The following is a 13,598-nucleotide window of genomic DNA, read 5'->3' on the forward strand; positions in this document are numbered from 1 at the left end:
CTTATTTGGGACCTAAAAGAACGTATGGAGCTGATTTTATGTTCTGAACAAACTTCTGGTCAGATGGTTGTCTAGATTTTCCATTTTGGAAGCCTTAATTGTATTAGTAATGAAATGTTGAGGGATTTAAAAAGGCATCACTCATTACCTGTCCAGCATTTTGGTTGTGGCACGTTCTAGCTTCTCGAGTATTTGGAGCAATTGAGCATCATCATCACACAGACTTCCCCATCCCAGGACCCGAGCCAAGTCATTCCCTGTGCCAAGCGGTAATACCCCAAGTTGGCACTGTACATACCAAAACAATACATATAAAAAGTTAAAATAACCAATAGAAATGATGTCATGATACATAATAGCACATCACACAAACTTTTTCTACCTGTTTGTGAAGTCCCAGCTTGTCAATTTCAGAAAGAACCCATCCAACACTGCCATCTCCCCCACAAACAAGGATACGAAAAGTTGAGAACTTCTGGAACAGACGAAGCCTTTGGAAAATTGGAAAATGTTATAGTCAAGCAGAATCTATTTTTTTAATATCAGTCTTATTATTAATATTAATATTATTTTACCAGCAAATTCGAAATGAGAATATTTGCTATTTACTTGCCCAATATCTCAGTGGGTTATTACACATCCATTTATTTCAGTATACTGTAGCCATATTATCACCATTATGACTCTGTTACCCTACTTATTCAGGCTGTTTAGGCAGTGTTAGTCTGTATAGCTACTGTTGTTTGTTCTGTGTCATTTGATACTGTCACGGGCACTAGGAGTTTATACCCAGGATTCACCAGGTGTGATTATGCTTACCAGAGGGGCAGAGTTTATCACAGCGATCCTCTGGGCAGTATGGTGAATGGTTGGAACAGTACAACAACTTAGGATAAGGAATGTCAATGAAGAGTCAGCGACTTGCAGCTATGCAGCAGGAGAGTCAGCGACTTGCAGCTATGCAGCAGGAGAGTCAGCGACTTGCAACTATAATGCGGAGATAGGTATAACAACTGATGTGCAGTGAAGACTCGTGTCAGTGCAGGTGGGTAGCTGGGAGAGTCAGTGGTCTGCGGATAACAAGTTGTACCACTGCTGTGATGGGAAGAGTTGTCCAGGTGCAGGTAGGAGCGGGAGCGTCAGTGGTCTGCGGATAGCAAGTTGTACCACTGCTGTGATGGGAAGAGTTGTCCAGATGCAGGTAGGAGCGGGAGCGTCAGTGGTCTGTGGATAGCAAGTTGTACCACTGCGGTGATGGGAAGACTTGTCCAGGTGCAGGTAGGTGGCGGAATAGCGGGTAGTCTGTAGCGGCAAGTATACCACTGATTAGCAAGGGAGACTTGTCCAAATGCAGGCAAGCAGCTGAATAGCAAATAGTCTGTGGTCGGTACGTTACCACTGATGAGCAGAGCAGGCTTGTCCAGGTGCAGGTTTGCAGCGGAATGGCAAGCAGTCTATAGCGGGTACGTTTACCACAGAAGAGCAGATAAGGCTTGTCCAGGTGTAGGCATGCAGCGGAGTAGAGGTAGTCTGTAGCGGGCAAGTTTACCACGGATGAGCAGAGAGGACTTGTCCACAGCAAAACCAATCACACGAGCAGAACACAGGAAACACCTAGGAGTCTCAAGGGAATGAGAACCAAGAACAGGCAACGATACTAAGTACACAAGTGCCTTAAATAGTGAGTGGTGATTGATTCACCAATAGGATTAAAAGCAAGGTTTTAAGTTCAAGAGTCCTGCACATGCGCAATCCAGTCAAGATGGCGGACGGCCGCGGCTTAGGACAGGCGCCGGCAGGAATGAGAGAGATCCACGTACCAGACCAGAGGCACTAACCGTCCAGTGAGTGACAGTACCCCCCCTTTTAAAGGTGGGCACAGAACACTTGAAACCGGGTTTGCCCGGATATTTGGAATAAAATTTCTTTAGAAGAGCTGGAGCATTGAGATCTTCTGCGTGGATCCAAAAGCGCTCCTCAGGGCCAAAACCCTTCCAATGCACCAGGAAGCAAAGGATTCCACGAGAGATTTTGGCATCCAGTATATGGGTAATCTCGAACTCCTCCTCTTGATGAGCTTGAACTGGGCGAGGTACTGAAGGAGGAACCGGGAATCGGTTGATGATGAGATGCTTGAGTAATGAAACGTGAAAGGCATTGGAGATCCGAAGGTTCTTTGTTAATAACAACTTGAAACACACGGGATTAATCACTTGAGTGATTTTATATGGACCGATATAACGTGGGGCAAACTTCATGGAAGGAACCTTCAGGCGAATATTCCTGGTAGAAAGCCATACACGGTCTCCAATTTTGAGTGGTGGAATTGCTCGCCTCTTTTTGTCAGCAAAAAATTTATATCTGGAAGATGCCTTCTTCAGGGAGGTTTTAACCTGAGACCAGATAGTTTTAAATCTCTGGCATAAATTCTCCACAGCAGGAACTTGGGTGGGAGGGAGGGCAGGAAATTCTGGGAGAGACGGATGGTGACCGTATACCACAAAGAAAGGTGTTTTCAAAGATGACTCGTGATTCATATTATTGTGGGCGAATTCAGCCCATGGAAGCAAGTCTACCCAATTGTCCTGGTTGGCTGAGGAAAACATTCTTATGAAAGTCTCTAAATCCTGGTTGACTCTCTCGGTCTGCCCATTCGACTGAGGATCGTATGATGACTATAATGACAGTCGAATACCCAAGGTTTTGCAAAGGGCTCGCCAGAATCTGGAGACGAACTGCACTCCTCTGTCTGAAACGATCTCAGATGGACATCCATGAATCCGAAAAATTTTCTTGATGAAATGGTCAGCCAATGTAGATGAAGAGGGTAATCCTGTCAAAGGAATGAAATGGACCATCTTTGAGAATCTATCTACCACTACCCAGATGGTATTACATTTCTTGCTGGGGGGAAGATCAGTGACCAAGTCCATACTTATATGGGTCCATGGTTTGGAAGGAATAGGTAGTGGTTGGAGTAGGCCCGCCGGTGTTCTACGGGAGGTTTTAAATTGGGAACAAATGTCACAAGCAGCCACAAATTCTTTGACATCTTTCCTAATCGAGGGCCACCAATAGCTCAGAGAGAGAATCTCTAGTGTTTTTCGTTCTCCAGAATGTCCAGTGAAATGAGAGGAGTGATACCACGACAAAATATTTTTACGCAGAGGTGGTGGCACAAGGGTTTTCCCAAATGGTAGAACATTGGTGGAAGAAGTGGCTAAACTCACAGATTTAGGATCCAATATAGGACGGTCAAAACAATCTTCAGCGTCAGTGGAAGCAGCAACCGCCCAATCAGCTTTTTTATTTTTTGAAGCCGGTTTGAAAGTTATGATTAAATCAAAGCGAGAGAAAAAAAGTGACCATCTTGCTTGTCGGGGGTTCATACATTGAGCTGACTGTAAATAGAGAAGATTTTTGTGGTCAGTAAAAATAGTCAAGGGGTGACGAGCCCCTTCTAGTAAATATCTCCACTCCTCTAAAGCCACTTTTATGGCCAATAGCTCTTTATCCCCGATAGTATAGTTTTTCTCGGCAGGTAGAAGAGCTCGGGAGTAGAAAGCACAGGGATGGAATTTCCTTTGTTCTGATCTTTGGGATAGAATGGCCCCTAGTCCAATATTAGAAGCATCTACTTCGAGGAAGAAGGGAAGAGTCACGTCAGGTTGTCGAAGAACAGGAGCGGTGGAGAACGCCTTCTTAAGGAATTGAAATGCTTGAAGTGCCTCAGCCGACCATTGCTTGGTATTGGCGCCCTTACGGGTCAGAGCCACGATTGGGGAGACAATGGAGGAGAAACCTTGAATGAAGCGTCGATAATAGTTCGCGAACCCTAAGAAGCGTTGAATCGCCCTGAGAGTAGTTGGCTGGGGCCAAAGTAGCACTGCATTGACTTTCTCCGGATCCATCTCTAGACCAACTCCAGAAACAATATATCCCAAGAATGGAATCTGGGATAATTCAAAGGAACATTTTTCTAACTTGCAGAATAGTAATTTTTTTTGGAGTCTAGAAAGGACCTCTGCCACATGCTGTTGATGGGAGGACAGATCTTGCGAGAAAATCAATATGTCGTCCAGATAGACGACGACACAAACATACAACAGATCCCGGAAGATTTCATTCACGAATCCCTGGAAGACAGCTGGGGCGTTACACAACCCAAAAGGCATGACTAGATATTCATAGTGTCCATCCCTGGTGTTAAAAGCTGTCTTCCATTCGTCTCCGGCCTTGATCCGAATTAAGTTGTAGACACCACGAAGATCTAGTTTAGTGAATATTCGAGCTCCCTTGATGCGGTCAAACAGTTCGGTAATTAACGGGATAGGGTAGCGATTTTTGATAGTAATGGCGTTAAGGCCTCGATAGTCTATACAAGGTCGTAATGACCCATCCTTCTTCTTAACAAAGAAGAACCCCGCTCCAGCGGGAGAGGTGGATGGCCGAATAAACCCACGATGGAGATTTTCTTTGACATAGACATCGCCTGAGTCTCTGGTAACGACAGAGGGTATACACGACCCCTAGGAGGGATCTTGCCAGGTTGTAAGTCTATCGGACAATCCCAAACCCGATGGGGTGGAAGGCGTTCTGACTGGGCTTTATCAAATACATCCGCAAAGGAAGCATACTGTGGAGGAAGGCCGGGCGGACAAGGTGCTATAGAAGATTTTTTTTTTTACTGGAACAACTCGAGTCAGACATTTGTGATGACAATTCGGACCCCAGGAAATGACTTGCGGAGTGTTCCAGTCAATCTGAGGAGAATGGAGTTGAAGCCACGGAAAGCCAAGTACAATAGTACTGGTAGTAACGGGAAGGACCAAAAAAGAAATTTGCTCTCGATGTAAAGCTCCGATTTGAAGGGTCAAAGGAATGGTACGTTGAGTAATAATTCCATTGATAACTCGTGAGCCATCTTTAGCGGTGAAGTGCTTGAGACGTAAATGACTTGGTAGAAGTGGAAACAGTAACAGCGAAAGAACAAATTTTAGAGTCCATGAGACATGAAGAGGATTCCAGGGACCCTAATCTTACCTCTCCGGAACAGGTTAGGGACTCAGGTTTCCCGACTTTCTGGGACAAGAGATCAGCATATGAGTAGGGTCAGCGCAATAGATACAGAGTCTATTTTTCACTCGTCGCTCTCTCTCCTCAGAAGTTAGTCTAGAGCGTCCTATCTCCATGGGTTCTACAGGAGGTGGAAGGTGACGAACTCGAGATGTCGGGTGAACGGAGACTTTAGATGAACTTTCTCTTTCAGAATCTCTTTCTCAGAATCTCATGTCTACTATGTGGCACAGAGAAATCAAATCATCCAAGGAAGAGGGTAACTCTTGTGAGGTCAGAGCGTCTTTTATTTTGTCAGCAAGACCCTGCCAGAAGGCAGCTATCAGCGCCTCACTGTTCCATTGGAGTTCAGAGGCAAGTGTACGGAATTGGATTACGTACTGGCCTACTGAACGGGTGTCACGATCCGCCTGGCAGCTCCTACCTTTTGGACTTTATTATTTGTATTTGTTCTTTTTATGTGTTTGCAGCAGTACCTCTGATGTCCAGAGGTGCTGCTATTGTGCATTTCTTGTGCTTTAAGGGTTAACCTTTCTGTTCTCCAATTATTCCATGCACCTGGGTGTGGTCTCTTTTTCCCTTTATATACCTGTTACTCCCAGCACACAGGGCTGGTTATTGTTGTCCCATCCTGTGATGTCATATCCTTGTTGCAACCTGTGGATTCTTCCTCCTGCCTTGCTCCTCTGGTTCATGCCTGCTTGGAACCTGTTCATACATCCTGCTTCCCTGCATTAGCTGTTTACCTGCTGGTTTCTGAACATTCTTATTATTTCCTGCATCAGCTTGCACCTGGTATTTACTACTGCTCTCGATTACCTGCTGTTTATACTTTTCTGCAAATAGAGTGTTTTCACCATATTCGTGACTCCTAGCTGTACTCCTGTTGTAACCGTGACAGTATAACCAGCCTACAAAACAGCTTTGGAGTCAGGTGAAAGTTTTGTTTTATTCTGGGACCTTTTTTCTGCAATCAAGTTTTCATTTGTTTTTTGCAACATGTCTGTTTCACCAATCATGGAATTGCCACTGCTACAAACTTTACAGATGGTCATTATATTGCTACGTTCTCAGCTTGCTAGATTTTCCTCTTTACTTGTGGACCCACTCAGGAGACTGTCAGATTCTGCCTCTCTTAATTCAGAAGCTGCTGAGCTGCCTCAATCCACCTTCTCTGCTGATGAACCTGTGCAAACAGCACCTCTTAAAAGTACTTCTACAAATTTGCTGTTTTCTATGAACTATAGGGTAACAAATTCCCAGTACACAGGTGGTCCACGCCCCCATCTGACCGAAGAGGAACGGCGGCGCAAGATAACATATAAGTTGTGTCTCTACTGTGCCAGCAATGCACATTTCTTGCAGGACTGTCCTGTCCGTAGACCACGTCAGCTTACTGAACCATATCCTGTTATTTCCTCTCTGCATTCCAAAACTGTTTATGCTCCACCATTTCTGTTCTCTGGGAAGAGATTCAATCTGCCAGCTCCAGCCGCCTGTCCTGAGGCGCCAGCTCCAGCCGCCTGTCCTGAGGCGCCAGCACCAGCCGCCTGTATCGAGGTCCCAGCCTCTGTCTCCTGTGTCGAGGTCCCAGCCTCTGTCTCCTGTGTCGAGGTCCCAGCCTCTGTCTCCTGTGTCGAGGTCCCAGCCTCTGTCTCCTGTGTCGAGGTCCCAGCCTCTGTCTCCTGTGTCGAGGTCCCAGCCTCTGTCTCCTGTGTCGAGGTCCCAGCCTCTGTCTCCTGTGTCGAGGTCCCAGCCTCTGTCTCCTGTGTCGAGGTCCCAGCCTCTGTCTCCTGTGTCGAGGTCCCAGCCTCTGTCTCCTGTGGCGAGGTCCCAGCCTCTGTCTCCTGTGCAGAGGTGCCAGCCTCTGTCTCCTGTGCCGAGGTGCCAGCTTCTGACTCCTGTGCCGAGGTGCCAGCCTCTGTCTCCTGTGCCGAGGTGCCAGCCTCTGTCTCCTATGCCGAGGTGCCAGCCTCTGTCTCCTGTGCCGAAGTGCCAGCCTCTGTCTCCTGTGCCGAAGTGCCAGCCTCTGTCTCCTGTGCTGAGGTGCCAGCCTCTGTCTCCTGTGCCGAGGTGCCAGCCTCTGTCTCCTGTGCCGAGGTGCCAGCCTCTGTCTCCTGTGCCGAGGTGCCAGCCTCTGCCTCCAGCTCTGAGGTGACATCATCTGCCTCCAGCTCTGAGGTCACATCATCTGCCTCCAGCTTGGAGCCTGCTGCCACTGTGTCCGGTCCTGAGCCTGCTGCCACTGTGTCCGGTCCTGAGCCTGCTGCCACTGTGTCCGGTCCTGAGCCTGCTGCCACTGTGTCCGGTCCTGAGCCTCCTGCCACTGTGTCCGGTCCCGAGTCTCCTGCCACTGTGTCCGGTCCCGAGTCTCCTGCCACTGTGTCCGGTCCCGAGTCTCCTGCCACTGTGTCCGGTCCCGAGTCTCCTGCCACTGTGTCCGGTCCCGAGTCTCCTGCCACTGTGTCCGGTCCCGAGCCTGCTGCCACTGTGTCCGGTCCTGAGCCTCCTGCCACTGTGTCCGGTCCTGAGCCTCCTGCCACTGTGTCCCGTCCCGAGTCTCCTGCCACTGTGTCCCGTCCCGAGTCTCCTGCCACTGTGTCCGGTCCCGAGTCTCCTGCCACTGTGTCCGGTCCCGAGTCTCCTGCCACTGTGTCCGGTCCCGAGTCTCCTGCCACTGTGTCCGGTCCCGAGTCTCCTGCCACTGTGTCCGGTCCCGAGTCTCCTGCCTCTGACTCCAGTTCCAAGTCTTCAGCCGCTGTCTCTGTTCCTGAGCTTCAGCCTGCTCCAGAGGGGGCGCTGCCCTTAAAGACTCTTCCAGAGGGGGCGCTGCCCTTAAAGACTCCTCCAGATGGGGCGCTGCCCGTAAAGACTTCTCCAGAGGGGGCGCTGCCCTTAAAGACTTCTCCAGAGGGGGCGCTGCTGTTACAGTCTTCTCCAGAGGGGGCGCTGTTCTTACAGTCTTCTCCAGAGGGGGCGCTGCCCTTCCAGTCTGCTCCAGAGGGGGCGCTGCCCTTCCAGTCTGCTCCAGAGGGGGCGCTGCCCTTAAAGACTTCTTCAGAGGGTGCGCTGCCCTTACAGTCCGCTCCAGAGGGGGCGCTGCCCTTACAGTCCGCTCCAGAGGGGGCGCTGCCCTTACAGTCCGCTCCAGAGCGGGCGCTGCCCTTACAGTCCGCTCCAGAGGGGGCGCTGCCCTTACAGTCCGCTCCAGAGTTGCCAGTCCATGTGGGTCCAGCCCGAGTTGCCAGTCCATGCGGTCCAGCCCGAGTTGCCAGTCCATACGGTCCAGCCCGAGTTGCCAGTCCATGCGGTCCAGCCCGAATTACCACTTGGTGCAGTCTGCCCTCAGGCTTCTCAAAGTGCTGTCTGCCCTCAGCCTTCTCAAAGTGCTGTCTGCCCTCAGGCTTCTCAAAGTGCTGTCTGCCCTCAGGCTTCTCAAAGTGCTGTCTGCCCTCAAGCTTCTCAAAGTGCTGTCTGCCCTCAGGCTTCTCAAAGTGCTGTCCCTGCCAGGCCTGCTGCCCAGTCCAGCCCTGCTGGCAAGCCTTCTGCCCAGTCCGGGCCTGCCCCCAAGTTTGCCGCCCAGTCCGGGCCTGCCCCCAAGTCTGCCGCCCAGTCCAGGCCTGCCCCAAGTCTGCCGCCCAGTCCGGGCCTGCCGCCAAGTCGTCTGCCAAGTCCCAGCCATCTGTTGCTGAGGGTGCTAACTCTGAGCCGTTGCCTTTCTTTGAGGGGCACATTTCCCAACTTTGTGCCCTTCTGAAATTTGCTGCCTCTTATATGCCCTCCATACCAGAGCTTGTTAACAACCCTAAGGGACGGGTACTGTTCCTTATTTCATATTTTAAAGGAGAAGCTTTGGAATGGGCAAATCCATTTATTGAAACGGATCATTCCATACTATGGGACTTACAACTGTTTGTTGAGGCAGTAATCTTAAAGTTTTCTCCAACCCCTGCAGTGCCATCTTGCGGGGCCTCTACATTATCAGCAGTAACACCCATCTTACCTGGCCAGGTGATACCTTTGTGCTCCTCCCAGTTGGCGCAGATCCCAACTCCAAGGAAGGCCCGTAAGAGAGGAGGACGTAAAAAGAAAGGAGGTTCTACGGTGCTTCAACTTCCATCTGGCATGGTCTCCTTTGCCTCTCCACCCATGGACGAGGACTTTTCTGCCGGGCCCCCAATTCTGAAATATGATTCTGATGAATTCAGACATTGTTGGTAATTTCGGCGTCTGGAATCCACCCTTAAGGGAGGGGGTACTGTCACGATCCGCCTGGCAGCTCCTACCTTTTGGACTTTATTATTTGTATTTGTTCTTTTTATGTGTTTGCAGCAGTACCTCTGATGTCCAGAGGTGCTGCTATTGTGCATTTCTTGTGCTTTAAGGGTTAACCTTTCTGTTCTCCAATTATTCCATGCACCTGGGTGTGGTCTCTTTTTCCCTTTATATACCTGTTACTCCCAGCACACAGGGCTGGTTATTGTTGTCCCATCCTGTGATGTCATATCCTTGTTGCAACCTGTGGATTCTTCCTCCTGCCTTGCTCCTCTGGTTCATGCCTGCTTGGAACCTGTTCATACATCCTGCTTCCCTGCATTAGCTGTTTACCTGCTGGTTTCTGAACATTCTTATTATTTCCTGCATCAGCTTGCACCTGGTATTTACTACTGCTCTCGATTACCCGCTGTTTATACTTTTCTGCGAATAAACAGAGTGTTTTCACCATATTCGTGACTCCTAGCTGTAGTCGTGTTGTAACCGTGACAACGGGATCCTTGGCATAGTCGGAGAATACTGTATGCAGCAGAAATAACACGACCAGGTTCGTCAAAAATTCTTCGGAAAGTTGAAATAAATATGGCACTATCTTCTAATAGAGGGTCATTTCTTTCCCACAGAGGGGAGGCCCACGCCAGAGCCTGTCCGGAAAACAAAGAAATTAGATAGGCAGCTTTAGAGCGATGAGTAGGGAAATTGTGAGGTTGAAGTTCAAAATGAATGGAGCACTGGTTGAGAAAACCCCTACAGGTTTTCGGGTCTCCACCATATTTAGCGGGAGTAGGCAGGTGTAGCGTAGAAGTGGTAGACACCTGGGATGGCACTGGGGGAAAAGAAGACACTGGCGGATCAACAGTAGCTGATACATTTTGCACAGGGTCTCCTCGGGCGGCTAGGGCCTGAAAACATTGGGACAGCTGTTGCTGCCGAACATCTTGTTGTTCAATCCGAGTAACCAGATGCTGCAGCATCTCCCTAGCTGTTGGTTCCGATCCTGGGTCTGTCATGGCCTGTTCTTACTGTCACGGGCACTAGGAGATTCTACCCAGGATTCACCAGGTGTGATTATGCTTACCAGAGGGGCAGAGTTTATCACAGCGATCCTCTGGGCAGTATGGTGAATGGTTGGAACAGTACAACAACTTAGGATAAGGAATGTAAATGGAGAGTCAGCGACTTGCAGCTATGCAGCAGGAGAGTCAGCGACTTGCAGCTATGCAGCAGGAGAGTCAGCGACTTGCAGCTATGCAGCAGGAGAGTCAGCGACTTGCAACTATAATGCGGAGATAGGTATAACAACTGATGTGCAGTGAAGACTCGTGCCAGTGCAGGTGGGTAGCGGGGAGAGTCAGTGGTCTGCGGATAGCAAGTTGTACCACTGCTGTGATGGGAAGAGTTGTCCAGGTGCAGGTAGGAGCGGGAGCGTCAGTGGTCTGCGGATAGCAAGTTGTACCACTGCTGTGATGGGAAGAGTTGTCCAGGTGCAGGTAGGAGCGGGAGCGTCAGTGGTCTGCGGATAGCAAGTTGTACCACTGCGGTGATGGGAAGACTTGTCCAGGTGCAGGTAGGTAGCGGGAGCGTCAGTGGTCTGCGGATAGCAAGTTGTACCACTGCGGTGATGGGAAGACTTGTCCAGGTGAAGGTAGGTAGCGGGAGCGTCAGTGGTCTGCAGATAGCAAGTTGTACCACTGAGGTGATGGGAAGACTTGTCCAGGTGCAGGTAGGTGGCGGAATAGCGGGTAGTCTGTAGCGGCAAGTATACCACTGATGAGCAAGGGAGACTTGTCCAAATGCAGGCAAGCAGCTGAATAGCAAATAGTCTGTGGCGGGTACGTTACCACTGATGAGCAGAGCAGGCTTGTCCAGGTGCAGGTTTGCAGCGGAATGGCAAGCAGTCTATAGCGGGTACGTTTACCACAGAAGAGCAGATAAGGCTTGTCCAGGTGTAGGCATGCAGCGGAGTAGAGGTAGTCTGTAGCGGGCAAGTTTACCACGGATGAGCAGAGAGGACTTGTCCACAGCAAAACCGATGACACGAGCAGAACACAGGAAACACCTAGGAGTCTCAAGGGAATGAGAACCAAGAACAGGCAACGATACTAAGTACACAGGTGCCTTAAATAGTGAGTGGTGATTGATTCACCAATAGGATTAAAAGCAAGGTTTTAAGTTCAAGAGTCCTGCACATGCGCAATCCAGTCAAGATGGCGGATGGCCGCGGCTTAGGACAGGCGCCGGAAGGAATGAGAGAGAGCCACGTACCAGACCAGAGGCACTAACCGTCCGGTGAGTGACAGATACAAGTGTGTATTCAGATTTATACAGCATTGTAAGAGTTACACAGGATTTCTGTTAGTTATTTCTACATCACAGAAGAAGGTAGAAGAAATTAATAATCTCTTCATCCTTTGTTTTATTCACTGGTAAATATTTCATGCCATCACTGCACCAGCTCTCTTTACTGGCATCAGAAGTTCCTCTAAAATCCTCAGTCACACCTCCTCATCTAGTGAACATTGTCTCCCACCCACCATGACAGTTACTACCAGGGCTGGACTGGGACTAAAAATCAGCCCTGGCATTTAAAGTACACAGGCCCACCTTAATTTCAGCAGGAAAGAAACCGTGTGCCGCCGCGCAGTGTCGGTGCCGAAACGGACGTGACCACATTGTGTTGTGGGTGTGGCCAACATGGGGCATTGATACATACATTATAACAAAACATTACATTTAAGAGTCCTCCCAGCCACATCACGCCATCCCCCCAGCCACATTATGACACCCCCAGCCCACTGTACTTATCTATGCTTCTGGTACTGCTGACATCCATCAGGGTGGGAACTTTCTGTAGAGTGAGCAGGAAGCTCTTAGTCTCACGAGATTACCAAAGCTTGTGAGACTTAGAGCTCCTCGGCTTGCTCTGCAGGCTGTGTACTATCCAGGGACTGGGAGCAGCTATCCATTCCCTCCTGCTAACCAGAGCTGGATTAACGCCCAGGGGGGAAAGAAGGTATTTAAGACAGGGGGCCCCTATTATGTAACATGGTTATCATTTTAGACAAATGTTAGACAAATACACAGGCAATACTGTGTGCAATACTATTAGTTGCATGCAGCTCTGCCTTCACAAGCAGTACAGTGTGAAGTAGGACATACCTCCCAACTGTCCTTGTAGTCGGACCAAATCTCACTAAACGAGACAGTCACCAAAATTGGGGACAGTTGGCAGACAGTCCTGCTCTCTCCTACCTGTCCACACTTTCACCTCCTGTGGCTGCTGGTGTCTTTAGTTGCTGCTTGTCTGGATCCTGGAATATTGGAGGCCTTATTTAGAAAAAAATGGGTACATGTAATTTAAAAAACTCAAACCAGCCCTGGTATTTAATCAATACAAACCCATGTTTTATAATTAGACCTCCCTCCAGCCTCAACATTAAAATACTAGTATTCACATTTAATAAATAAATCTATTTCCCTGCCTCCAAACAACCCCAGCAATAAATTAAATAGCTTTTACGTTTAAGAAATATACGTATTTCCCGCAACCATCGCTGCCATTAAATAGTTCATATTCACATTTATTTAATAGACGTTATTTTTTTCCCAAACAGCCCCACTTTCAATTAATAGCCCCCAAACCACCCCAGCATTAAATTAAAGGTCCAATCACCCCATCTTAAATTGCTAGGCCCCAATATTAAATTAAAGTGACCCACATCACCCCACAAATAAAATGGCGCCAATTAAATAATTAGCCCCCACCTAAACTCCAGCATTAAATTAATAGCCTACCTCCCACATTATATTAACACTCTCCCCCTTCCCTCATGCCTGAGTATGTGTCCCCAATTGATATTAAGCCACCATAGAGCCCACAAATCATATTATGCCATACAGTTGTGCCCCCAAAACATATTATGCCACAATAGTGCCCCAGTTCATATTATGCCACAATAGTGCCCCCAAATCATATCATGCCACAATAGTGCCCCAGTTCATACAATAGTGCCCCAAAATCATATTATACCACAATACTGCCCCCAGTTGATGTTATGCCACAATAGTGCCCCCAAATCATATTATATCATACAGTAGTGCCCCCAAATCATATTATACCATACAGTAGTGCCTAAGTTCATATTATGTCACAATAGTGCCCCAAATCATATTCTGCTACAATAGTGTCCCCAAATCATATTATGCTACAATAGTGCCTCCAAATCATATTATGCCATACAGTAGTG

General features: G+C 48.7%; 1 protein-coding gene across 7 annotated transcripts in view; it reads right to left on the reverse strand.

Annotated features, from left to right (window-relative positions):
• LOC142100822 (diacylglycerol kinase eta-like) overlaps nt 1-13,598 on the reverse strand; it is a 481,771-nt gene that overhangs the window by 113,185 nt on the left and 354,988 nt on the right. For all 7 annotated transcript variants that reach the window (XM_075184666.1, XM_075184664.1, XM_075184663.1 and 4 more), the window contains 2 exons: nt 383-491; nt 149-288 (listed from right to left, as the gene is read on the reverse strand). In XM_075184666.1, the coding sequence (XP_075040767.1) occupies nt 149-288; nt 383-491 (249 nt within the window). The remainder of the gene's footprint in view (nt 1-148; nt 289-382; nt 492-13,598) is intronic.

This window comes from Mixophyes fleayi, chromosome 9, assembly GCF_038048845.1.
Source record: "Mixophyes fleayi isolate aMixFle1 chromosome 9, aMixFle1.hap1, whole genome shotgun sequence".
NCBI classification, from domain to species: Eukaryota; Metazoa; Chordata; class Amphibia; order Anura; family Limnodynastidae; genus Mixophyes; species Mixophyes fleayi.